Source organism: Lissotriton vulgaris, chromosome 1_1, assembly GCF_964263255.1.
Source record: "Lissotriton vulgaris chromosome 1_1, aLisVul1.2, whole genome shotgun sequence".
Taxonomy (NCBI): Eukaryota; Metazoa; Chordata; class Amphibia; order Caudata; family Salamandridae; genus Lissotriton; species Lissotriton vulgaris.
The window spans coordinates 1,900,849,798-1,900,875,631 of record NC_141685.1 but is presented as its reverse complement, the minus strand read 5'-3'; the positions used below and the strand labels follow the sequence as shown (position 1 = coordinate 1,900,875,631).

Here is a 25,834-nt window from a genome sequence, read left to right as displayed (position 1 = left end):
CCAGGCTCAAGGACAACTTACAGACCTGGTGTTGGTAGACAGCCGCACAGTCGCTCTCTGCAGTGGTGGAACAGCAAAACTGGTCCAGAGGGCGGCAGTTCCTCAAGCCTGTTTCAGAAATAGTACTTACAACAGATGCATCCCTAACAGGATGGGAAGCCCATCTCCTACACCATACAACTCAAGTGAAATGGACAACTCAACAAAAAATGCTCCACATCAATCACCTAGAGCTGCTAGCAATATTCCTAGCACTCAAGTCCTTCCAAGTACATGTACAGAACAAGACTGTCTTGATCCGGATGGACAACATGACAGCCTGTACTATATTCAAAAACAGGGGGGAACACACACTCTGCAACTGTCACAACTCGCACAGAACATTTGGAGATGAGCCATTCCACACAATATATATTTGCTAGTAGTGTTCACAATCAGATAGCAGATCTGTTAAGTCGGCAAACACAACAGATTCGTGAATGGGAACTACATCAGAAAGTTCTTTTACCATTCTTTCACAAGTGGGGTCATCCAGACATAGATCTGTTCGCCACACACAAAAACGCAAAATGCTCAACCTTCGCCGCCAGGTTTCCTCACCCGTTGTCCAAGGGCAATGCGATATGGATGAACTGGTCAGGCAGATTTGTGTACGCTTTTCCACCACTCCCACTAATACCACTAGTGGTACGCAAGCTAAGACAACAGTCTCTCAAGATAATCCTAGTAGCTCCCACATGGGCACGACAACCGCGGTTCACAACTCTGCTAGAACTCTCAATAGTTCCACACCAAAGACTGTGTCTAACATCATCCATGCTAACGCAGAACCATGGAGACATCAGACATCTAGATCCAAATCAACTGAATTTAGCGATCTGGCTCCTGAAGTCTTAGAGTTTGGTTACCTTAACCTACCAACAGACTGTATGAATATAATTAAGGAGGCCAAAAGACCTACTACTAGAGCCTGCTGTGCAGCAAAATGGAAAAGATTTGCTATTTACTGCAAAAATAATCAAATTGATCCACTGGATGCTTCTTTCCAAAATATTATTTGCTACCTTCTACACTTACAAAGATGTAGTCTAGCATATTCATCTATAAGGCTTCATCTTGCTGCCATTGCTGCATACCTACAAAAGAGACAACATCTGTCATTATTTAGGGTACCTGCGATTAAAGCATTTATGGAAGGATTGAAAAGAATCATTCCTCCTAGGTTACCACCCTCTCCAGAGTGGAACCTAAACATTGTTCTTTCTAGGCTCATGGGACCCCCTTTACATAAATGTGAACTGCAATTCCTCACTTGGAAAACAGCTTTCCTTATTGCTATTACCTCTCTCAGGAGAGTAAGTGAAATTTAAGCTTTCACTATACAAGAACCATTTTTACAACTACACCGTAACAAAGTGGTTCTAAGAACAAATCCAAAATTCCTTCCTAAAGTCATTACTCATTTTCATCTAAACCAATCAGCAGAGTTGCCAGTGTTTTTGCAAAACCCAGACTCTGTAGCAGAAAGAGCTCTACACACCCTAGATGTAAAAATAGCCCTTCTATATTACATTGATAGGACTAAAAGATTTCGAAAAACAAAACTATTTTTTGTAGCTTTCTCACCACCACATAAAGGCAACCCCATCTCTAAAGCTGGAATTGCTAGGTGGATTGTAAAATAAATACAAATATGCTATCAAAAAGCAAAAAAGACATTAACAATTCCTCCTAGAGCTTACTCCTCATGCAAACTAGGAGCCTCTATGGCCTTCTTAGGGAACATTCCTCTAGAAGACATATGTAAAGCAGCAGCATAGTCTACAACACATGCCTTCACTAAACACTATTGTGTTGATGTGCAAGCAAAGCAGCAAGCTGCACTAGGTCAAGCTGTCCTCAAAACTCACTTTCAAAGTACTGCAACAGATACAGGCGACCACCGCTAGGGGAAACACTGCTGTATAGTCAATGCTCAGTGTGAGATCTGCAGCTCATATGCCTCGAACGGTAAATGCTACTTACCAGTATGCATCTGTTCTTGGCATGTAGAGCTGCAGAGTCTCACAAGCCCAACCGCCTCCCCGGGACCTGTATCTGTTTCAGTTCTATCTTATTTACATATATAGACATGGACATCCCTTTTTTTTATTTCTACTAACTCCATCATTTCCCATCATGGCGAAAAACATTCTAAGGATGAGTTGATGCCCATGAGCACTATCGTCCAAGGGAAGAGTCACCCATCTCATGACTACAAAGACTTCTTCCAAGACGACATCAACATGCAATCATCCGAGCCCAACATTAGGTGGCGATCTAATGCTCAGTGTAAGAATCTGCAGCTCTACATGCCAAGAACAGATGCATACTGTTAAGTAGCATTTACCTTTCTCTTATATGTGACTTCTAAGCATTGGGGTCACGTTAAGTTGAGCATAATCAAGTAACAAAAGGATTGAGAACTACTATACTAGTGCAACTGACATTAGCCTACACTGCTGATAGCAGAACTCCATACCACCACCAAGAGTCCAGGACAGGAGAGGCAACACTTCTTTGGGGCTTATGACTCGCTCAGGGTGGGTCCAGGTGCGGGTTCAAGATGATTAAAGCCTTTTTTGTCCCTGAGGCTGTGATCAGGAGGCCAATCAACTAGCCCTTGCAGTCACTCTGGTAGGTCAGGTTCAAGCAGAGGAACAAGGCTCAAGCAGTAGACTGAAAAGCCAGTCTGAGGGTCTTAATTATATAGCTGGCACCTTCTTTGAAGTAGGAGAAGTTTCCATTTGAAGTGCTTGAAGTTTCCGGTTTCCCGTGCCCTCTGTCTAGGCTGACTGTATTAACAATGCAGTGGTCACAAGTTCTTTGTGTGAAGACGGGGCACAGCCTCTTGATTTGCAAGTAGGGCTGTGCCCAGTTCCCCCTCCCCATCCTGCCAGTGAAGGTCCATCTATGGAAAACTAATCCCTCTATTGTGAAGCTGTATGGAAGGAATAAAAAAAGTTCGAACTGCAAACGACACCCAGTCATGTGACCCTGGAACAGTCTGCAGAAACCAAATAGTTATGGAAGAAAAATGCCAACTTTCTAAAAGTGACATTTTCAAAATTGTAATTTTAAAATCCGACTTTGCAATTAAAGAGGGCTCTAAATTACAATGTCTCAGTTAGAAATGTTTATCTGTTCTCAATCAAAAGTTAGAACATATCAAATGTAATAAGGCAACCCAATGTTGTCCTATGGGAGAAGAAGGCCTCACAGTAGTAAAAAACGGATTTAGGAGTTTTTCAATACCAGAACATGTAAAATATTAAAATATACGCCCAGCCTTTCAATTACAATTCTCTGCCCTATAGGCTACCTAGGACCTACCTTTGAGGTCACCTATATGTAATAAAAGGGGAGTTTAAGGCTTGGCAATGGGATCATTTTTCCAACTCGAACTGGCAGATAAAAAAACTGCATTCAGTCTGCAATGACAGACCTGAGAAATGTATTAAGGGGTTACTCACATGGGTGCACAAATAGTGCTGTAAGTCCACTAGTTTGCAGGCCTTGTGTGCATGGTATACCACTTAACTACGGACATGTAAAAAAACTAAATATGCGAATCAGGTCTAAACCAATTTTAGCATGTTTTAGGAAGTGAGCACAAGCAGTTTAGCACTGGTTAGCAGTAGTAAAGGTCACAGAATCTTAAGGCCTAAAAAAACATTTCTACTGAATTAGGAGAAGTGAAGGCACAATGTTTGGGAGTGACCCTGCAGAGAGCGCCACATCCAACAATTTGCCAACAACTAAGGCATTGGTTAATGACTTTGCATGATGTTTAACAGGCTGCTAGCATGTCAATCTTAGTGAAGGAATCTCTTATAACAGACATACCATTTTAAACTAACAAAGCTACTGAAATTCACCTAGTTATAGTTATCTCAAGTAACTCTAACTTGGGCCCTCGCCATGCTCAGCATTATCAACAATTTCATTTCAGATGTCATTGGGAATATTATTAATGCAGTCATTGAACATGTCATAAGTGATGTAATATGTGAGGGTACAAGCGGTGCAGGGTTGGGGCATCCAACCCCCCGCCGGGCTTGGCTGGGTCTGCACCCAGGCCCTCACCCAAACCCCTCCACCTCAGCACCCAATGAACCGCCATGCATGGCCTCTGTCCGCGGTTGCCACAGTGTAGTTCTGGGTAGGTGAGAGTTGCCATGGGAAGAGCATTTTTCAGTTAATAACTCAGCCACGGTGGGCGTGGCCAAGATGGCGACCTGAACGGACGCAGGTCTGCGTGGCTCCCTGCCCTAATTTCCCCATAGCTCGTATAAACACAGCGTACTGCCCCCAAACCGCTGGCCTTCGAGGGGTCCTGCTGTCTGTCACTACCACGAGCGCCCCCGGCGTGGCTGTGAGTCCGGCGGTGCCGCCTGCAGCCCAGGAAGCCGACATTTGCCCTGCCCGTGAGTAACCCCGGCTGAGAGACGGGAGAGGAGCGGCCAGCGCCAAAATCGAGGCCCCGGTCTGGGCCTAGGCGGACCGACCGAGGAGGTGCCAAGCCACTGGAGATCAAGTCGGAAGGCGCAGCGCACCCTCCCCCAGCCCCGGACAACGCGGAGGACCAGGGGGCGGACCTGGAGTGCTGAGCTCCCGGCGGCTGCCTGCCGAAGATGCCGGGAGCGCGAAAATCGAGAGCCTGGTCTGGGCCTACACGGCGGACGGCCGGAGAAGCATCAGAGCAACTAGACTGCGGATGGTGGTCGCCTGCCCCCGGTAGCATCCAGCGGCGTTCTTCGAGTGGCCCGAGCATTGCTGGCGGTGAGTGAGAGGCGGACCGGGGGCTCGTGCGTCACGGGCCCGGTCAGGGCCTGACGAACCAGGGTAGGCTGAGCTGGGGTGGGATCGGGTCCCCCAGAGACACTTGCAATAGCCACGGAGTTGGGGCCTTGGCTGGAGTCGTGGGCCTTCCAGTGGGGGGCAGCAGGGCGGACCAGCAGACTATCTGCATGAGGGCTTGGTCGAGGCCCAGCACAGCCACGCAGCCCAGGGGACCTGCATGGGGGAGAGTGATTAGCCCCTGTCCACGACGTCGCGCAGGGCCCCGAGGACCCGGGGGAGCAAGGACCAAGCCCGGTGCGAGACGTCTGGCTGTGGGGGCTCAGCGCGCCCGGGGAGAGGTGGCCACAGCACATGAGGGACAGTGCAGGGACGCAGTTGGGGTAAGCCCCGCACGGGGGGCGGTCGGGCACCCTCAGGAGGACCCCCACGAAGAGAGGCCCCTCCAGGGACATAGAGCAGCTCCCGGTCCAGAACTGGGGTTCGAGGGGCACAGTGCCCCCATAGGGAGGAAGCTCCCGTCTGGCACCACCGCGGCGACAGTCGAGGACCTGGCAACGGTGGCCCCCCGGGACCGTAGTTACGCCTGGGGCGCGCAGAGATGATACGGGGTGGGGCTGCTGGATTCCCTGCCTAAACGGGGCCTGAGTGTCGAGATCTGGGGACTCAGAGCTGGACATACCCCCAAGCTACCCGGGATCCGAAGACTCCGGCTCGCAACCAGCCAGGCTTGGACCCCCCACCCCGGCTTTAGCAGTGAGCCCCGAGACGAACAGGCACCGGCCGGCACGACACGGAACGCATAAAGGGGCTGGTGGTGGAGGCCCGAGACGGCGGGGGAGCTGAGGGCCAGAAGACGAACTACGGAGACATAGTGTGGAAACGTAAGAGGCGCCCCGAGGACGGGGGTCAGAGGCGGTAGGCCCAGACGCGGCGGAGTGGGCGGCTACGGGTCGCAAACCAGAGGAAGCTGCACAAACGAGGGTCGCAACGGACATCCCTCTGGGCTGGCGACTCCTGTCCCCGCAACAACCGCGGTGGTGGCCGGACGCAGATTGGCCCTTCACACGACTGGGGGGCCGGTTTGGACACTGATTCACGGTTGTGCCCACAGGGATAGGACACGGCAGGTAACGCCACAATGGCGAAGGCTAACCGCAGGGGAGGCCGCTCCATCACTGACCTACTGGTGAAGCAACCGCAGAAGGGAGACAAACCCCAAACGACAGTCGAGGACCTGGCAACGGTGGCCCCCCGGGACCGTAGTTACGCCTGCGGCGCGCAGAGATGATACGGGGTCGGGCTGCTGGATTCCCTGCCTAAACGGGGCCTGAGTGTCGAGATCTGGGGACTCAGAGCTGGACATACCCCCAAGCTACCCGGGATCCGAAGACTCCGGCTCGCAACCAGCCAGGCTTGGACCCCCCGCCCCGGCTTTAGCAGTGAGCCCCGAGATGAACAGGTACTGGCCGGCACGACACGGAACGCATAAAGGGGCTGGTCGTGGAGGCCCGAGACGGCGGGGGAGCTGAGGGCCAGAAGACGAACGACGGAGACATAGTGTGGAAACGTAAGAGGCGCCCCGAGGACGGGGGTCAGAGGCGGTAGGCCCAGACGCGGCGGAGTGGGCGGCTACGGGTCGCAAACCAGAGGAAGCTGCACAAACGAGGGTCGCAACGGACATCCCTCTGGGCCGGCGACTCCTGTCCCCGCAACAACCGCGCTGGTGGCCGGACGCAGATTGGCCCTTCACACGACTGGGGGGCCGGTTTGGACACTGAATCACGGTTGTGCCCACAGGGATAGGACACGGCAGGTAACGCCACAATGGCGAAGGCTAACCGCAGGGGAGGCCGCTCCATCACTGACCTACTGGTGAAGCAACCGCAGAAGGGAGACAAACCCCAAACGGCATCGCCGTCCTCCACGCCTGCCACAAACAATCGTGGGTCCTAGGAGGAAGCCCCGGTCACGAGGTCCTTCCTTGAATCCCTATTCGGCACGCTGCGGGAAGACTTGCAGACCCTAAAACAGGAGTTGGTGAGCAAACAGAGGGAGCTGCGCAGGGACCTGGATGGACTAGGGGAGAGAGTAGCAACGATGGAGGATTCCAACCACGTCCGCTGTGAGGAACTGGTGCATCTCCAACAAGAGGTCCTGCGACTCCGCGATCAGCAAATGGACCTCCAGGCACATAATGAGGACTTAGAGAACCGCTCCCGGCGGAATAACGTCAGGGTCCGGGGAGTGCCATTAAAAGCAGAGGGGAATAGCGTCACCATGTACCTCCAAGATCTGTTCCGGAAAATTCTCAGGGAACCCGCGTACTTCCCCATCCGCATTGACCGGGCGCACCGAGTGGGTCTGCCGCGCCGGGCCCCTGCCCCTCCTCCCGACATACTAGCTTTCCTCCCGGACTTTCGACTCAAAGAGAGGATTCTTAGAGAGGCACGCCAGTCCCAGCCTCTCCGGTTCAGAGATGCATCTGTGGAAATCTTTCAGGACCTCTCGGTGATAACACTCCAAAAGAGGAGGGAATTCAAGATTGTCACCGCTTTCCTGAGAGACAAAGAAGTGCCCTATTCTTGGGGTCACCCGTTTCGCCTCATCTTTCGGTGGGACGGAACCCTACACCAGATGCGCTCCCTCCAGGACACCTGCGCTCTACTAGGGATCGAGTTTCCGGAACAAGACCAAAGCGACGACGCTAACACAGAGTCGCCACAAGAAAATCAGTCACAGTCCCGGCGTGACAGCTGGCAGAAAGTCCGCAGACGGCGACAGAACAAGTTGTGTGCACGCCCGGACCAGATAACGATCGCCAAGGAGCACGCTGCCGCGGTACAGGAAGTGGCGAAGCACACCTCAGGGCCTTCTTAAGACAATCACTGAGGGGGCATATTTAGACAGTAGCAACACAGAAGAGGGCGGGGTGAGGGGCCACGAAGGTCGCTGATGCCACATCCCCAGTCTATTTTTGACTCCACAGGTTTGAGTCTCATCTGACTTTGATCACTCTACGGGTCTACTCTCCATTTGACTGACCTGGGACTATGATTCTCACTTGGACTTCATTGGTTGGGTTGGAGGGGGAGGGGGCGGTGGGTGGGTTTTGGTGGGGGGAGGAACGGCACAGTTGGGGTTGCCAGGGAGGGTTCTTTTTTGGGGTTGGGGATCGGGGCGGGGTGGGGGGAGGGGCCCCCTTGTCCACTAGTGCTGAGAGGTACCATTTTTCCCTTTCACCCTTCTTTCCTATCACACTGTCTGGTCACACGCATAGCGCACCTGCCCTTGCAACATGCCCGGGATGACTCAACCCTTGACAGTTCTCTCGCTAAATGTACGGGGGCTTAATAAACCGAACAAACGCAGGGCAGTCCTCTCTTTTCTGAGGAACTCGCAAGTTGACATCTGCCCCCTACAGGAGACACACCTGCTGCCCAAAGACCACCATAGGCTTAAATCCCGCTTCTTCCCGGAGCAGTTTTTCTCTTCAGCATCCAAGAAAGTGGCTGGGGTGGCGATCCTAGTAGCGAGATCCTTCAGAGGCCGGGTGTTGCAAAAAGAGGCGGAGATTAAGGGTAGGCTATTAATTCATCGCTTCCTGGGTGGCGGGACAGACGTTGTTGATAGGCTCAGCGTACGCACCTAATGATGGTCAGGAGCGATACCTACACTCAGCGCTAGAAACAGCCACGGCCAACACCCACCCACACTTACTAATCAGGGGAGATTTAAATCTGGTATTTCATAACACTGCAGACCGCTCCAATCAGCGCTTCGGTCAGGTCGGGGCACTTTCCACAGCGGGACACGCACATCTTGAGGACCTGGGCTTGGTTGACTTGTGGAGACTATCCCATCCCCGAGCTACAGCCTACACACACTACTCAGCAGCCCATAAATCATATGCACGGCTAGACTATTTCTTATGCTCTACCCAGCTTGCAACGCGCGCGCAGGATGTAGAGATCCTCCCGGCCTCACTGTCGTATCACTCCCCGGTGGTGGCGTCCTTTCTGGTACCGGATGCTCCCAGGCCGCAACGACACTGGCGCCTGCGTATTGGTCTATTACAAAACACTGCCACAGTAGAGAAGATAACAACTGCCATCAGCCATTTTCTTGTTAATAACGCCAATGATGACACCTCCAAAGCCACTCACTGGGCTGCGCTTAAGGCAGTCCTGCGTGGCAAATTTATCTCGGTGGCTGCGGCTAACAATAGGGAGCGCGCACAGAAGAGGGCTGAACTCACGCAAAGGGTGGCAGAGCTGGAGCAAATGCACCAGCGCACGGGGGCAGCCAGGGCCTGGCGCCAACTGTGCGCGGAGAGGAAGATGCTAGCGGCCCTAGATCAAGATGTGGCGGAATTTGCTGCCCTGCGCCTGAAACATGCCTACTACACCGGGGGGGACCGATGTGGGAAGCTGTTGGCGAGCAAGCTGAGGGAGCAGCGTCAGAGGCAACACATTCGAACTATTCAACCTAACATAGGAGACCCGATTACTGAGGATGCGGCTATAGCAGCGGAGTTCGGTAGCTTTTATGCCAACCTGTATGATGCAGACACCCTAGACATACAAGCGGGCAGCGATTATCTAGATGGGGCGACCCTCCCATCCTTGACCGAAGCGCAAGCGAAGTTTTTAGGTAGGCCCATTGGTCTAGAGGAGGTCATCTCGGCGATCTCTCGCCTCAAGCTAGGGAAACCCCCAGGACCAGACGGCTACCCTGCGGCTTTCTATAAGAAATTCTGTTAACAGGTGGCCCCTTATTGCGAGATCTGTTTAATACCTTTGATCAACCGGGAGCCATCCCTCCGGAACTGCTGGAAGCCGCAATCTCGGTGATACCCAAGCCTGGTAAAGACCCGACCAGATGCGGCTCCTACCGGCCAATATCCCTACTAAATATTGACCTTAAACTCTACACAAGTATCATAGCTAGCCGGCTAGGCCTATATATGCAACAGCTGGTGGACCCAGACCAGGCCGGATTCATCCCCGAAAGACAGACGAGCGATAACACTAAGCGCGTTCTTCACTTGATCGAGGCCGGTTCCCGGACAAAGCCGGCTGCATGCTCCTCACGGTCGACGCTGAGAAAGCGTTCGACCGAGTGCACTGGCCCTATCTCGACCTGGCATTACAGCATTTCGGCTTCGGGACTACTCTCAGAAACCGCATCTTCAACTGCTATAGGCAGCCTAGCGCTACGGTCAGAGTGAACAGCCACACCTCACCATGATTTCCGATAGGCAGGGGGACCAGACAGGGCTGCCCGCTCTCCCCCCTTTTGTTCGCGCTCTACATGGAGCCACTATTTTTACAAGACAAGGGAAAACCCAAAAGGAAAAGCACTAGGGTCCTTGGGCAGTAATCTATTATACAAGACAGAGGACCCTAGTAATTTAGGATCATGTAAATGATAGACATATACTGGATAGTATATAACCTCTGTCCAGCCGGACAGGAATTTATTAGTTAAATATTTTGTATTAGTTCAGGTATTTCAACACTTATACAAAAGTGGGCACAACCTGTGACCCACAGGAGACAAGACAAAACAAGTGACATGAATTTATGTAAAAGCGCACAAGGCGGTCTGTACTGTTATTCAGTATGACAGACTAAGATTCATTTTAAGCAAACCATTGTTAAAGGCATTTCTTTGATTTCATAACAACATATGGTGCTTCTAAGGTCGACGACGTTTCGATGCAATTCAGAGATACATGCATCATCTTCAGGACAAAACCATTAAGTCATGTTTGTCTTGAGACTATTTACATTATTACATAGCCTCTGGTGGAGCTGAGCCGATTAGCGGTATTACGGTCAAGAAGCCGCGAGAAAATTACATTGCATTTTAAGTCGGCCAGCACGGGAAAATTACCGGAAATGGGTAAAGTTTGTTCCTAGGTCGGGAGCGCCCCGGTGCAGGGCTTCCACATGGGATTTGTGAGAGGTCTTGCTCGATGGCAGGACGGATGGGGTTCTGGCGGTGATCGCTACATGGAGCCACTAGCACAGCGGATTAGGCAAAACCAATCCATCAGAGGCATCCCTTTTGGTGGAGATGCCCACAAAATCAGCCTGTACGCAGATGATATTCTGCTGTCACTCATGGACCCAATGCAATCCCTGAGCTGCATACATTTGCCCAGGCCTCGGGCTTTAAAATTAATGTGGATAAATCAGAGGCACACAATGTGTCCCTACCTCCAGAGGTGTTAGCGGAAGCCAAAGCCGAATTTGACTTGCAATGGTCTACATCTACTGTCCCCTATCTGGGAGTCCTGCTAGCGCCCACGATACAGGCCACAGCGGAGGTCAACTATGCCAGACTTGGCGCACGCCTTACCGAGACTCTTAGGCAGTGGAAACACCTCACACTGTCCTGGCTAGGCCGCATTGCTGCTATTAAGATGACACTGCTCCCACAGGCCCTATACGTCTTCCAGACGCTGCCGCTGCGCCCCCCAGCAGGTTGGCTCCAGAAAACGCAGGCTGATTTGTCGCGCTTTGTTTGGAATGGTCGTCGTCCCAGATTTAAGCACCTAATCGCCACGCTTCCTCCAGCATATGGGGGAGTGGGGTTACCTGATCTAGCCCTGTACTTTCAAGCGGCAGTTACGCACGCTTGTAGAGTGGTACCAGCTGGAATCCAGCAAGCATTGGCTTTTTCAGGACCAGGCGATGGCGGGTCGGACACTTCAGGGTGTACCCTTCCTACCGCAGCGCCATAGACCGCCCAACCTGTATGCGTCGTATATCACCGGCACGGTCATGGAAATATGGGATAAAGTGGCAGTCCGCAGAGATCTTACTTCCTTTCCCTCCCCGCTAACACCGCTATTTGACAACCCTGAGTTCACCCCTGGCCTGGATGCACAGGCATTCGCGACTTCGAGGACTACGCCTTGCCGGGAGATAGGCCACATGTTTGATCTTCAGGGCATCCTTCCATTCCAGAAGGTGAAGGAGGCATATGGCATTCCGGAAGCGGACCGCATGCCCTACTTGCAGGTCCGGCATTGGGTCTTACAGCCGCCGATCAAACCAGGAGCGCAGCGCTTTCTTACTCCCTATGAAAAATGGCTGCTAACACGTACGTCGGAAAAGAAACTGCTCTCGGACATATACCAACACCTGCTTCTCACTAAAAAATACTGTAGGAAGTCAATGAAGGACGCAAATAAAGTTGTAGTTAAGGACGGAGTTTATTAGATGCTCACGTCTTAAGAATCAGGCAAGTAATGCCAGCTCAAACGATGTATTACAACGAAGCATTCTCATGTGTTTCAAAGCATAACAACAGGTAGAGAACACGAGCTTGTCACGAGCATCCAGACATGCCTGAACGCTCGTGACAGCTCGAGCCAACAGGAATACTTTTCCAACACACCTTCCCCCCTTAAAAGAGAAAAAAAAAACAAACAACACAACAAAAAAAAAAAAAACAAGATCAATTCATCACAAAGTCATTAAACCTGGCAGGTAAGCGATGTGAACGTGCAGCTCTGGTGTTGTCAGAATCACGCACAGCTTGAGGACATTCGCCATTATCACTCATGTGAGAACACTCGCCATTATCACTCATTCTTCCAACAAAGCATTCTCATGTGTTTCAAAGCATAACAACAGGTAGAGAACACGAGCTTGTCACGAGCATCCAGACATGCCTGAACGCTCGTGACAGCTCGAGCCAACAGGAATACTTTTCCAACAAATACACCTACAGCGCGGGGCAGGCTAGATGGGAAAAAGACCTGGGAAGGCAGCTCACGCGCAAGGAATGGGAGGGGATCTACCACAGAGCCCGGCACTCGGCCTACCACACAGGCCTCACTGAGACACTCACAAAAGTGGCCACCTACTGGTATCACACCCCCGAACGCATACACCGCTGGGACCCCCACATCAGTGACCGTTGTTGGAGGGGTTGTGGAGGGTTGGGCACACTGGAACACCTGCTGTGGAGCTGCGAGCACCTGCGGACATATTGCACTCCTATCCTTGACCTGATAGACCTCCATTTAGACACCCAACTCCCCCGATTTCCTGCCTATGTGTTACTGGGACTCCCCAACGCATTGATGTACCCCCTAAAGTCTATGAGAGGGACAATAATAGCGCTTGCATTAGGGGCAGCGGTACAAAACATTGTGGCCCGCTGGATAGACCCTCAACCGCCTGTGCAGCTGGGTTGGCTGCATAGACTCTGGACCATTCTGGGAATGGAGAAGCTTTCTCTGACCACGGCAGGCAGAAGAGACGAATTTGCAGACCTCTGGCGACCTTTTCTGACGCTTCTTACCGGGGAATACAGGGAATTGAGCTGTCCCAGATACCTGCGACTGCTGCATTTAGCAGACACACCTCTCACAGAGCCTAAGACAAAACCCCACAAAAAGACATCCCAGAAGTAGGGCTCCATCCATGAGGTCCTAGCCACTGCTACCGTTTCCTTTAGCGTTTCCTTTCTTTTACCTCGGCGGACAAGGGGGGGATGGGAGGAAGGGGTGGGGGAGGGAAGGTGGGGGGGGGTTCCTTTTCTCAAATACTGACTGCATTGTTGTTGCAACCGACTGACTCTCAGTCTTTCATCCGCGGCCGGCCCAGCTGGGTTGTAGGCGACTTGCCGTGTTTAATTGCATCGTGAAGCACCTGCATTGCCGTTGGCGCAGCAACTGTATTGTCTTTGTTCGCTCCTTGCTTCCAAAAGCACTGGTTGGTGTATTGGTTTTCAATAAAAAGATTTAATGCTAATAACTCAGCCACAGTATGAAGAACTGACATGAAACCTTATCCAAAAAAAGTTAATCCAATTTGACTCCTCCATGGAGTGTTTAGCACCAGCTCATCAAGCAGGGGCCAAGACTAATGAGGGTCCCCACAACATTGACTTCCAATATTAATTACTCTAGGAAACTTTGCTCCCCAATACAGGAACAGCTGAAGAGACAATCACAAAATATGGCATAAACTTAGAACTTTATCCAGAAACTGTACTTTTTGTGATTTGTTCAAATAAATCTGTTCAGCCATTTTCAAGAAATTGATATTTAAAGTTTTGCTTAGGATGCGCATGAGGAGGTTAAATAGTTACGTCTATATGGATGGTTGTTCCTGCCTGAGTCTCATGGTGCTGAAAATTAGTAAAATAAAACAGGGCATTCTGATTAGCTGAGGGGGATTTTTCTCCTGATGGCCATTTTATTACTACAGTACCTGCCTCTATCCCATGGCACACAATGATCTCATTGACTGGATACAACTGAGGAGGAAATTTTGCAGTTGGTTTTACAGGACTTGGTGATTCAGACGTTGTATCATGAAAATATTTTATTAACTAGTGTGAGAGGGAAGAGTGGAGACTCCCTGACCCCTAGTCACATAGTGTGGGGGATAAAGAAAGATATCTGATGGGGCCAAAAAATCGTTTCTCGTAGGTACTGAGGTACTTGTGTGGGACCCAGTGTGGTTCTTTATTAAGGTACTGTAGTATTCCTGCAGCAGCCACCACACAAGCTTCACCTCTAATGGCGCCTCGGTATTGTGCAGGCTTCCTCAATGGTTTATGGGGTTCTTAGGATTTGTGAATTCTTAACTCTGCCTAGAATCAGCGGACCTTTGTGGGGGTCTAAGTATTTAGTATCTCTCGATTGATGGGAACATACTCGGGTAGTATGCAGTGGCGGTGCCTGCCCAAAGGTGGTTTGGCACAACCTGATGGCCAGCCATGCAGCGAACCTCTAATGCACGCAGCAAAGGCCATGCAAAGCTAGGGATGGCAGCATGCATATGGTTTGAACACCGGACTTTGCCATAGATGAGGCCCTTTGGTCCACTGCACGTGGCAGAAGGTTGTGTGAAAATGTGCCATAAATAGCACGTTATTCACATGTCACAATTGATTGTGGTATATGATCTAAATCACTAGGGATTACATGTAAAAACCGATGGTTAATGTGAAGTTGGGGTTACCTTTGATTATAATAGCTAAAGACATAGTTAAAAATCTGAAATTCACTGATAAAAATACATTTAAAATGCAGTTCTGGTTTCAAAAGAAAACTTTAAAAAATATTGAAATTCAGCAGTTATGGTTAAGTAAAATATTTATAACGTGTGCCCCTGTCATGAAAAGCTAATGACATCACTCATGAGATGTTGTTGATCATTGATGACATTCCTGATGACATCTCAAATGACATCATTGATGGCATGACTAATGTCATCACTGGTGACATCATCTAGGATACTGCTGTTACCATTAGACTGTTGTTACAAATAGGATTCTCTAGTAGGCAGTGGTATGCACCCTGCCCAAGGAGGGAGCCTTCCTTCTAGTCAGGGGGAGTTACACACCCAAGATAACACCTGCTCACCCCCTTTGTAGCTTGGCACGAGCCCTCAGGCCTATCTCTGAGGCAATGTGTAAAGCATTTGTATATAACACACACAGTAACACAGTGAAAACACTGCAACAGGACATACCATTTTAGTAAAATAAAGCATCTTTACCTAAACCAAACAGGACAAAAATGACAAAAAATCCAACATACACAACTCAAAATATGACTTAAAATTTTTTTCCAGCAATTCTGTCCATAGAACTCTCTGGATGTCGTGTTTTTACACAAAGTACCTAAGATGCATCAAAATGCACAAGGAAAAACATCTGCAGAGGAGGGAAGTGTTGGAAAACACAGCAATGCGTCGATTCCTGAGTCCCAGAAGAGGTGATGAGTCAGTTCTGCTGCGCATATGAGAAGTGTTGCGTTGAATCCGGACTGTAAGGGGAAGTGATGCCTCGAAATCCAAGACAGTTCTGGTCTGCATTAATTTTCAAGCCTTATGTAGCTTTTCGCAGCAGGAACCACTTCCAAGGGCCCAGAACTGAAATGGGCACCACTTGGCAGGCCAGAACTCTCAACAGTGGAGTTCAGGGATGCTGCAGGTAAAGTCTATGATGACTCTGAGACTTCTTAACAGGAGGCAAGCACCCACAAACCCTTGGAGAAATTTCCCAAGCAGGATACACAGCAAAGTCTTGTTCTTTTCCTCTCCACAGCAGAAGCAGCAACTGGAGGCCAACCCAAAAGAGCAACACACAGCAAAGGGGCAGTACTCCTCCTTACAGCTCTTCTGCTTGGCAGAGTCATCTCTTGATCCAGACATGTTCTAAAAATGTAGAGTTACAGGTCCAATATGTATACCCATTTAGCCTTTGAAGTAGGAATGCTTAAAAGTGAAGTGTTTGGTGCCATGCATTGGCTCCAGACATACTACAGGGGACCACATTGTGAGAAGCTACTCAGGTCCTATTCAGCTGTCTATGACAACTCCTTCCACCACTCTCGCTCAGGAAGGCCCATCAGCCTGATGATGGGCCACCAGGATATGCAGGGCACTCCTCAGCTCCCTTTGTGGGGCTGTCTAGAGTAAATGCACAAACAACCCAGCTGTTAGTCTAAACCAGACGTTGATTCCACCGGCAGGCAGAGTCATAGGATGGTAAATAAAAAGAATTAGCACTCTCTAAAAGTTGGATTTTCAAAAACGCAATTTAAAAACCACCTTTCCTAAAAGATGTATTAACAAATCCTGAGCTCGGAGAGCCTAAGCTCCAAATCTCCAGCTCCTCTCAATTAAAAGACACACCTGAAAAATTTAACAAGTCATCTCCAATGACAACCTATGAGAGAGATAGTCCTTGCTATATTGAAAAACAAAGTTGACAGAATTTCACTTTCAGAACATGTAAAGCACCAGTAGATGCCTTTCCTTTCACATACACTGCACCCTGTCCGGGGGGTATGTTGGGCCTACCTTACATGTAGTAAAATGGAAGGTTTGAGCCTAGCAAGTTGCCAGCTCGACAAGGCAGTTGAAACCTGCACTCACAGACACTGCAATGGCAGGCCTGAGACAGGTTTACAGGGCTACTTATGTGGGTGACAGCGCCAGTGCTGCAGACCCACTATTAGCATTTAATTTACAGGTTCTGGGCACACATACTTCAAGAACAGTGCGGTTTTTGAGTTGAAGACACTGAAGATTGGCAGTATATCTCCTTGGCTGAAGGCCATGGGCAGTAGGGGCTGGCCACTGATGGAAAATTGGGCACAGACCCCATAACACCAAGCTGAAGACTTTCAAGAGCTATTTGCCTGTGGGGGATTGGCCATAGGCCCTAGCCTAGGGCTAGGCTCTGTGGCCAACAATCACTATTCACAGACAAAGGGCATGTATAGTGCACACTGGTCACTTACAGAGGGTGGAGCAAAGAACCTGGGGCCAGATGTAGGACACAAAATACTATTTGATGTTTGACATGTAGGGGGCCTAAATATTACAGAATCGGTAAATTTACTGATTCGGTAAATTTACCGAATCGGGAAAATACCGAATCGGTAAATTTACCGATTCTGTAAATCAAGATGTAGGTGGCACTTAAAACAGTGCCACAGGCCCTTAAGAATTCGTTATTTACCACCAAATACTATTTGATGGTAAATAACGAATTCCTGTGTACATGCACATCTGTGCATGTACACCTGTGCCATGTGGCACACATACATGCCCTAGGGGCATGTATGTGTGTCACATGGCACACAAGCCTGAATCAGGGGTGCAACAGTCAAAGTGACACCCTGTCCCCCTTGTTAATTCGGTAATTTAATACTGATTCGGTAATTGCCATTGGTTCCTATGGGCCTCAAGGCCCATAGGAATCAATGGCAATTACCGAATAAGTAAATAATGATTCGGTAAATACCGAATTTTAAAGATTCGGTAAAAATACCTACATTGTATTTACCAATTTGTAAATACCGAATTGGTAAAATTCGGTATTTACGAATCGGTAAATGCCATTTACCTACATCTGGCCCCTGGTCCTTCAGCTATTACCTTCTGCACATAGATGAAGGCAGAGTATTGGTACCTTTGAATGTTGTAATCAATTATGTCATTATTGATGTCATTTGAGAGACCATCAGTGATGTCATCAATGATGCAATTTAACATGTCATCAGTGATGTCACAAGTAAGGTCATAAGCAGTGCCTAAGAGAGCACGAGTTAGGGCTAGTTTCTTCGACTCACTCTCTTTGAGCAGGATCTTTCCTTTTCCTGGGCCTGTTCTTCCCCTGCCACTACCCCCTAAGAGGTCCTTTGCTGCTGTTTGGTGCTCCGTCCATCACCTCCTTAGTGTCGTCGTTCGTAGCTTTCTGTGCATTGCTTGGCAGTACCCACTACCATCATCATATGATGTTCTGCATTCTTTGAGCTGTTTCTAGCGATCGAGAGGACCCTGACTTTTGTTATTGTTAGTGGCTGGCTCGAGAAAGGACTTTCTGACATCCTTGTTTGTCATTGGTGCACTAGTACTAGATCACCTTGCTTTAGTTCAGATGCTGTGGCATGACACCGTGTTCCGACAAGGGCTTTGGATTCAGCCAGTGCTTCCGACTGGAGCCCACTGCCCATGACTGAAGGCCGATTACAGCTGATTTGGAAGGGAGAGAAGCTGGTAAAATTAGCCTGAACACCCAGGGTTGCTGAACTTGCCCAAAGGTAATGAACAGTTGCACCGAAGGGGATGGGAAGATGGTTAACTTTGCTAATATTTTATTAATATTTGTTTTCAAATCCTAAAAATACTGTTAAAAGTTACTGTTCAAGTCATGTTGTAATTACAAAGTAACACTTTAAAAACAGTGATAGCGAGCGGTTCAAACTATAACCCAGTCAGTCGCCTGTCCTGAGATGCACCGTTTCTCATGACTCACACATGACATTGTCGATTGTGTCGCAAAGGGCATCATTGATGACTGGACGTGGGTAAAACTTCTATAATTTCCTTTGCTGACATTATGTTAAATACCCCAACACTTACACAAAATTACGCGATAATGCGTAAAAAATGTAGGTCTGGCATTTGAGCTATTTTTTAATGCGCAATGTATCCTCATGTACGCTTTGGAAGAGAAGGCATTTCATGGCAAAAACATAACGCAAAATAATGTTTGAAACAAACTTCAGCAAGACTCATTTGGTTAGTTTGCTTTCTTCCGATGCTCTTGCGATAGGATTTTTATGCAAACATAATCTGTATTAGGTGACTTGGCATACTTTTGGAAATGTTCGTGTAATATTAATAGTAACACAAAATGACATAAATTACAAATGATTACATTGGTGTAAACAAAATTTCATCCGAGACTATTGGTCATATCACTGTGTGCTCAATGTGGGGTTTGGATTATTTGTATAAGAAAGGAGCACAACAATGTCCCTAGTGTGCACGTCACAATACTTTGGTGTATTTCGGTTTCACTTTATATTGTTTACCTTTATTTTGTCTCTCCTGTTGTAGTGCCTAGTTACCTGTGGTAAGGGCACCAGACATCGTCAAGTCTCTTGCCAATTGAATGATGAACTAATGAGAGACGACTTTTGTGATCCCAACAACAAACCAGAGCCAGTGAAATCATGTGAACTTCAAGAGTGTGCATCCTGGCAAGCTGGACCTTGGGGATCTGTAAGTACAACAGCAGCAGCAATGTGTCTGGGTTTAGAAGACTATCACAAACTGGATTAATGTAATTATTTGAGAATCAGAGTAGAACAAAGTACTCTGCGGATGGTGCTTGAATTACATACTATGTAAACTGTTTTGCTGCAGATGAATCTCTGTTTATAGTAGAATTTGGCTTCTAGGTGCGTGTTTGCAGGTTTTACTTGGGATTCCATGAGGAAAGTATTAGGAGTCTAGATTAGGATTCGTACCTCTGCCCTTTACAGTTTCTGACTCGTGGTCAAGGAGATTATATTTAACTGGAATAAATACGTACATATGATTTACGGAAATATATTCTGATATTTTTATGTTTCAATGATTTTTATTGAAGTTTATCATTTAAAGGCATACACACAATGTTTGCAGTAACAACAGATCAATGTGGTGGGTAACAATCCCCCAAACCTCCATTCCATACCATCACCCATTGCATGGACATTGGAATGTTACAACTTACACAACATCATCTGTCAGGAGGGCCACGCCATAGCATGGTAACTGTGTCTAATAGGCCCAATGCACAAAGTCTCTGAGGGCACGTCCTGCTCCAGAAATTTGAGTTCAGAAATAGAAGAACTGTGTGCCAGAGTTTGTGAAAAAGGGATAATCTCCTCGTGGCTCAAGAGGAGCCACATTTAAGGAAGACAGTGCTCGTTTGTAGGATTGGTGGGCTTCTCCAGAGGGAAACAATTGTGTGCTTTGTGGCCAAGGAAGAGTTGCGAAATGCGCTTCCTTGCAGTGGAGTGTAGGGGGTAAAATCCCTCCCTGGTTTTTCCTAGCAGAGTGTATTCAGGAAGTTTGGTGAATTTTCTGCCCTGGATCTGGGAGATTACTAGAAATATAACATCCCAAAAAGCCATTACCAGCGGCAGCACTAGAAACAACAAAAAAGGTGGCAGCTAGGAATAAATTACTGCACCACCCAGTATAGTCACATAAAAAAAATCAAGTGTATTGCTTACCTCAAATGACCAGCTACAACACGGCCACAGACTAGAAATAATTTAAAGGCAAGGGCAGGACCATAGGATGTGTAAGAGGGTGCTGGTGTCACCACATACACACCCATATGCCACTGGGTGGGCTCCATTGATGGTGCGCAGGCAGTGGAATGCAAGATGCCAGTGATATAATATTTCATAAAGAATTTCCCTTTCTTGCATGTGTCTGGCGAAGTAATATCTCCTGTCGTTGTTTGGTGTCTAGAGTAAGCTGAAGTTCCCTTTCTTGGTGTAATTGGTATAGTGTTTTGGGTGGCAATGTTGAAATGGCTATAGATATTGGAGATCAGGTGCTTAGGAAGGTAAAACATTGGAGATAGCGTTCAGAGGGGGTAAGGAGCCTTGGTAACCCTATTTTAACCTGGGGTGGGAGACCCAGTGTTAGAGATAAACATAACACAATCCATCTGATTTCGGGATCCTATAGTCAAGTTTGACTCGCTCAGAAGTTATAGTCTGGTCTCCCATGAAATAGTCTCGGAGGCAGAACAGCCTTTCTCTCGCCATATATGGAAGGCCCCTGTCTCCAGTCCCAGGATAAAGTCTAGGTTGTCTAGGACAGGAGTGAGAGTGGAAGGGAAGGAGGTAAGGCTCAGCCCTCTAATTTTGTCATCAAAACGAAAGAAATTAGAGCACCACAAATAGCATACTCCATTCCACCCCGTAGAATGCTTCTTTGACATCCAGGGATTGGAGGACTGCTGCCTTCCCCTTTTTCCTGGTCACATCGATGAGGTGAAGCACAAGTTTGATCTTTTTGCTAGTGTTGCGGCCAGAGACAAAACAACCCAGCTCTGTATGGCTCAAATCAGGCAGCAGAGCATTGAGATAATTAGCTAGAACGTTCGCAAAGAGTTTTAAGTCTATGTTCAGGAGGGCTATCGGGCAGTAGGAGCTGCAGAGTTTTGGGTCTTTTAGCAATTTGCCTAGGAGCACTATGCAAGCCTCTGTCATGCAGACAGATGTCCCTCTGTCTGCAGTGAAAGAGTTCACGAGGGTTGTGAGGATCAGGAGGAGATGAGGTGCAAAGTGCTTATAGAAAAGTGGTGTGAAGCCATCTGGTCTGAGGGCTTAAGAGACTTTGAATTAGCCTATAACTGTGAGAATGTCAGCCTCCACTATAGGAGCTCAATGGTTGCAGATACAGAGAGCTTGGAGAGGGTGACCACGTTCAGAAATATCTAAATGTGGCAGGTGTCGAGCTAGGTGGCCATGTAGCGTGATAGGTAGACGGACCAGAAAGCTGAGAGCTTTCCCTCCATCGTGGGTTGGGTCACTATGCCCACCCTGACTTCACCTATGTGTCTTGAAGGCCTGCTGTTTATGAACCACTAAGGTGCCTGGTTTATTGACCCCTTCATTGAAGAGTGCTCGTGCCAGGATGTACTGGGCCTTATCAAGCTCTAGCATTCAGAATTGGCCCCACACTGCCAGAACTCTGAGCCAAAGCTTATTGGAGTGGTAGTGTTTCTAATGTTTACTGTGGTCAGTTGGGATCTAGTAAGACTGTGTGCTCACTTGAATCTGGTTGCCTCCTGGATGAAATGGTCCCTAATGACCGCCTTCTCGCTGAGGCACCGACATCCATGTCAGGGCTTCCTGTCCACTCCCCAGCAGACGGTGAATGTAACAGGCCAAGGTTGGAAAGGATTAGTGCAGCACTTCAAACAGTAAAACAATGAAAAACACCACACAAAGAGGACCATGCGCAAAGGTAGAAAAACAGAGCTTAATGTAATAAATAAAACAAGATCAAAATGACAAAAATCCCATTAGTGGAACTAGAGATAATAAATGTTGATGTTTTAGGTCCAAATAGCGCCAAAAATCGCAAAGAGTCCACTGTGGATATCTGGACACGCCAGACTAGGACAAAGTCACAAGTTAAGGCACATGAAGCTTAGGACGGCTACAGGGTCCAAGTTAGGCCCATAGAGCAAAGAACCTTAAAATCTGGATTGCAAAGCGATGCGTGGATCAGTGTTGAAGATGCGTTGTGCAGCTGAGGCGATGCGTCAGTTCCATGGTGCGCCGAAGGTGCGGTATGAAGTACTGTTGCATCGGCATCCAGGATCCCATAGACGGGGCTTGCGATGCAAAGTCCGGTGTCAAGGATACAGTGAGCAGTCGGGATGATGCGTTGGCTCAGAATAGCTGTGATACTGAGTTCGTCCTTGAGGCTTCCATAGATTAGAGATGCAAGGGCCTGCACTGAGGATAAATCACGCAGTGGCGGTTCAAGAAGGTGATGCGGATTGTGGTATCAATGCAAGTCTTTGTGGCGGGTCCCATCCACAAAGCAGCGGAGATGCTCAGTTCTGCTCTGGGCTGCACCACGCAGCAGACGAGATACGTCGGCTGGGCTGGATTCACAGAGGCTGGCAAAGACCCTTAAGCCCACTACCAAGGGTCCAGGACTGGGGTTGCACCACTTGGCAAGGTAGACTCACAGATGGCAGGTCCAGGTGCAGAAGCAAGTTTGCTGGAAGCCTGTTATGTCCCTGAGGCTTCAGATCAGGATACCAGCCAACTTGCCCTTGGTGTCCCTTTGGGTTGTAGGTTCAAGAGATTCAGGTCCAGTCCTTCTCACCCAGTCAATAAGGAAGTAGGTCAGCACAGCAGGGCAGCAGGTTCTATAGAGCATCAGTCTAGTATAGGCTCAGTCCTTGTAACAGCACAATAGTCCTTCTTCCTGGCGGAGTATTGGGTCTGTGTCACTTTGCTCCAACTGCAGAAGGAGGTGCTGGGAGGGTTGGAGGTGGTGCAAGGTGACCCTGTGATGGTGAAGTAGACGATGGAGTGGTCGGTCTAGGTGAATTCTGTATCACAGTTGTTTTTCACTCTGTTGCTGGACGTGAGGATAGGGTCCAGTGTGTCTCCTCTGTATGTGAGGCCTGTAACCAACTGGGCGAGGCCTGTGTTGTTTATTTGTTCCAGGAGGTTGGCAGGGTTAGTGTCTGTGGGTTCATCCAGGTGGAAGTTGAGGTCTCTAAGGAAGATGTAGTGCTTGGATTCAATTGCGAGTGCGGCGATGAAGTCTGTGATGGCATCGCAGAGGCCAGTGCATGGTCCTGGGGTCTGTAGGTGAGGGTGCCTTTGATGGTTGTTGTGTCATTGGTTTGGAGTTGGTAATTAAGGGGTTCTATGATCGCTGTGGTGTCGTCTTTGGTGGTGGTGCAGCAGATTGATTCTTTGTGGTTTATGGCGATGCCCCCTCCTTGTTTGTTGGTGCTTTTCTAGTGTGTCATCTTGTAGTCATTGGGTGTTGCTGTAGCGATGTTAGGGGCAGGGTAGGGGTTGAGCCAGGTCTCCATGATGAAGGTTACATGGGTGTGAGGGTGGAGATCATGTCCCACACTTCAGTGGCTTGTTTGAAGAGCAATCAGGTATTGATCAGGAGGCATCGGAGTGGTTTCAGGGTGGTCTTGATCAGCAGAGTGTGAGTGGTGTTGGGTGTTGGTTTCTATGAGGGCGGGGTGCCCGACATTGCAGGTAAAAAAACAGCAGTGGCAGGTGAATACTCCTTCTGTGGGACCAGGAGATGCGAGGCAGCAGTTGTTTGCGACGTCTGGGTTCCATGCTTCAGAGATTTGCCATGGAGTACCTGTGGGTGCCAGGAGGGCCAGGGTTCCTGGTGCTGGGTGCAGACAGGCTTGCCTTTGGCATGCCAGTGTTGCAACTTTGCTGTGATCTCCATTAAGTAGGTACTGGGAGGGGTGCTGGGAAGGGGGATACACATGGCAGGAAAGGGGGATGGTGTAACGTACAAAAATGGCAATAAACAAAACTAAATAAAGAAACTGAATGTGGCTGACAGGATGGCTGCCTAGGACTAATCATAATTATATGCTCTATTGTTCCCTGATATTGGAAAAGTAGGTGAAAAAGAAACGGCCTCATTAAACTGTATATAACAAAGTCTCTTGCTAACATTTAAAATATATATTTTACTTTTTAAATGTGTGTTACATATATCCAAAAGCCCACCCCTAAATAGTGAACAGGTCTGTTTATTTACTTTGTCAGTGTTCTGTAACCTGTGGACGTGGATATGAAATGCGTGTTGTAAAATGTATCACAGGGACATACGGTTCTCATGTGGATGACTTAGAGTGTAATGCTGCTTCCCGTCCAAGAGATAACCAGGTAAGTGAAAATGCTGCTCACTATCAGAATTTCCTTTTAAACAATGTAATACCAACAGGCACGTTTTTGCATTAGCAGAAAACAAATATTATATGTGTTTTAATTATTAAAAAAACAATTCATTAAGATTACAGACATTGGACTTCAGAAGTCAACTAAATGAAGGCTGGCTCATGTAAGTGTTTTTAGCCAACGTTTGACTGAAGAGGCTCTGTTTTAAATGTTTCCAGAAGTTAATGTGGTTGACTGTTGCTCTGATGAACATGAAGGCAATGTCATGGAAGCAATCTAAAAAAAATGTGTGTTATCTTGCTTGTGTATTTGTTCATTGGAAGGAGAAGTCATACTTTGCAACTAATCAAAGCAGTTGCTTTATAAAATGAATGTTTGATTTCCATACGCCTGACTGCATGGTTCCTTGGAAGTCTGCTCAAAAGTTTTCACACACCTCCAGTCTAAAAAGATCACCAATAGGGAGGCAACTGGAAGGTCTGCACAACCATCAATATCTACTAGGGAGGCCATTAAAATCCTCCCCATCCCACACTTAATGCATCAGATGTCTCAGTAGTCAATCATAAAACCTTTCAAAAATTGACAGCTGCCACAGTGTCTCATCAAATACCTCCATTTGTGAGTTTACCCTCAAAAGAAGTCTCCTAAATAAAATCCATGACATCTACTCACTTCACAATCTGAATTTTCATTCATCCTACACAACATTCAGCATAGGGAGCTCCCCGCACTTTGCTTTCTCCCTTATAAGCATAATGCTAATTAACAGCCAATTTTTTGACGGTTTGTACTACATATACTTTATGCTCACGCCGGCACATTCGTGGTTCAAATGAAAGCTGCAATTCTGTGAAGTGGTAATGAAAAACATTATATATAAATCCATTTACAACTTTCTGGCTATTTCTAAAACAAATGACGTGCCAATTTATTTCACCACAAATCATGAGAAATCATTGATCACCTAAAAAATAAGTTGTCCTTACCCAGATACACTATACTGGTGTACACCAAAAATGCCATTGACTACAGGTAAAAGGATCCAGATACTTATAAGATATCCGCTTGCGCTTCAAACCCAAAAATGTCAATATCCTTATTGACCAAACATTGCCTTATGAAGCATAGATTCTAGACATGAAAACAACATATTTTTCAAAATCAAAATTAATTTCTCATTTTAGCAAAGGAGGTTCCACCCATTTAATTACTGGGGATTTTTCACTTTTCTGTGAAAGA

General features: G+C 48.0%; 1 protein-coding gene across 1 annotated transcript in view; it reads left to right on the top strand.

Annotated features, from left to right (window-relative positions):
* Positions 1-25,834, top strand: part of ADAMTS20 (ADAM metallopeptidase with thrombospondin type 1 motif 20) — a 1,033,120-nt gene that overhangs the window by 477,845 nt on the left and 529,441 nt on the right. The window contains exons 19-20 of the mRNA XM_086919514.1: positions 19,230-19,394; positions 24,461-24,580. Coding sequence (XP_086775640.1) covers positions 19,230-19,394; positions 24,461-24,580 — 285 coding nt within the window. The remainder of the gene's footprint in view (positions 1-19,229; positions 19,395-24,460; positions 24,581-25,834) is intronic.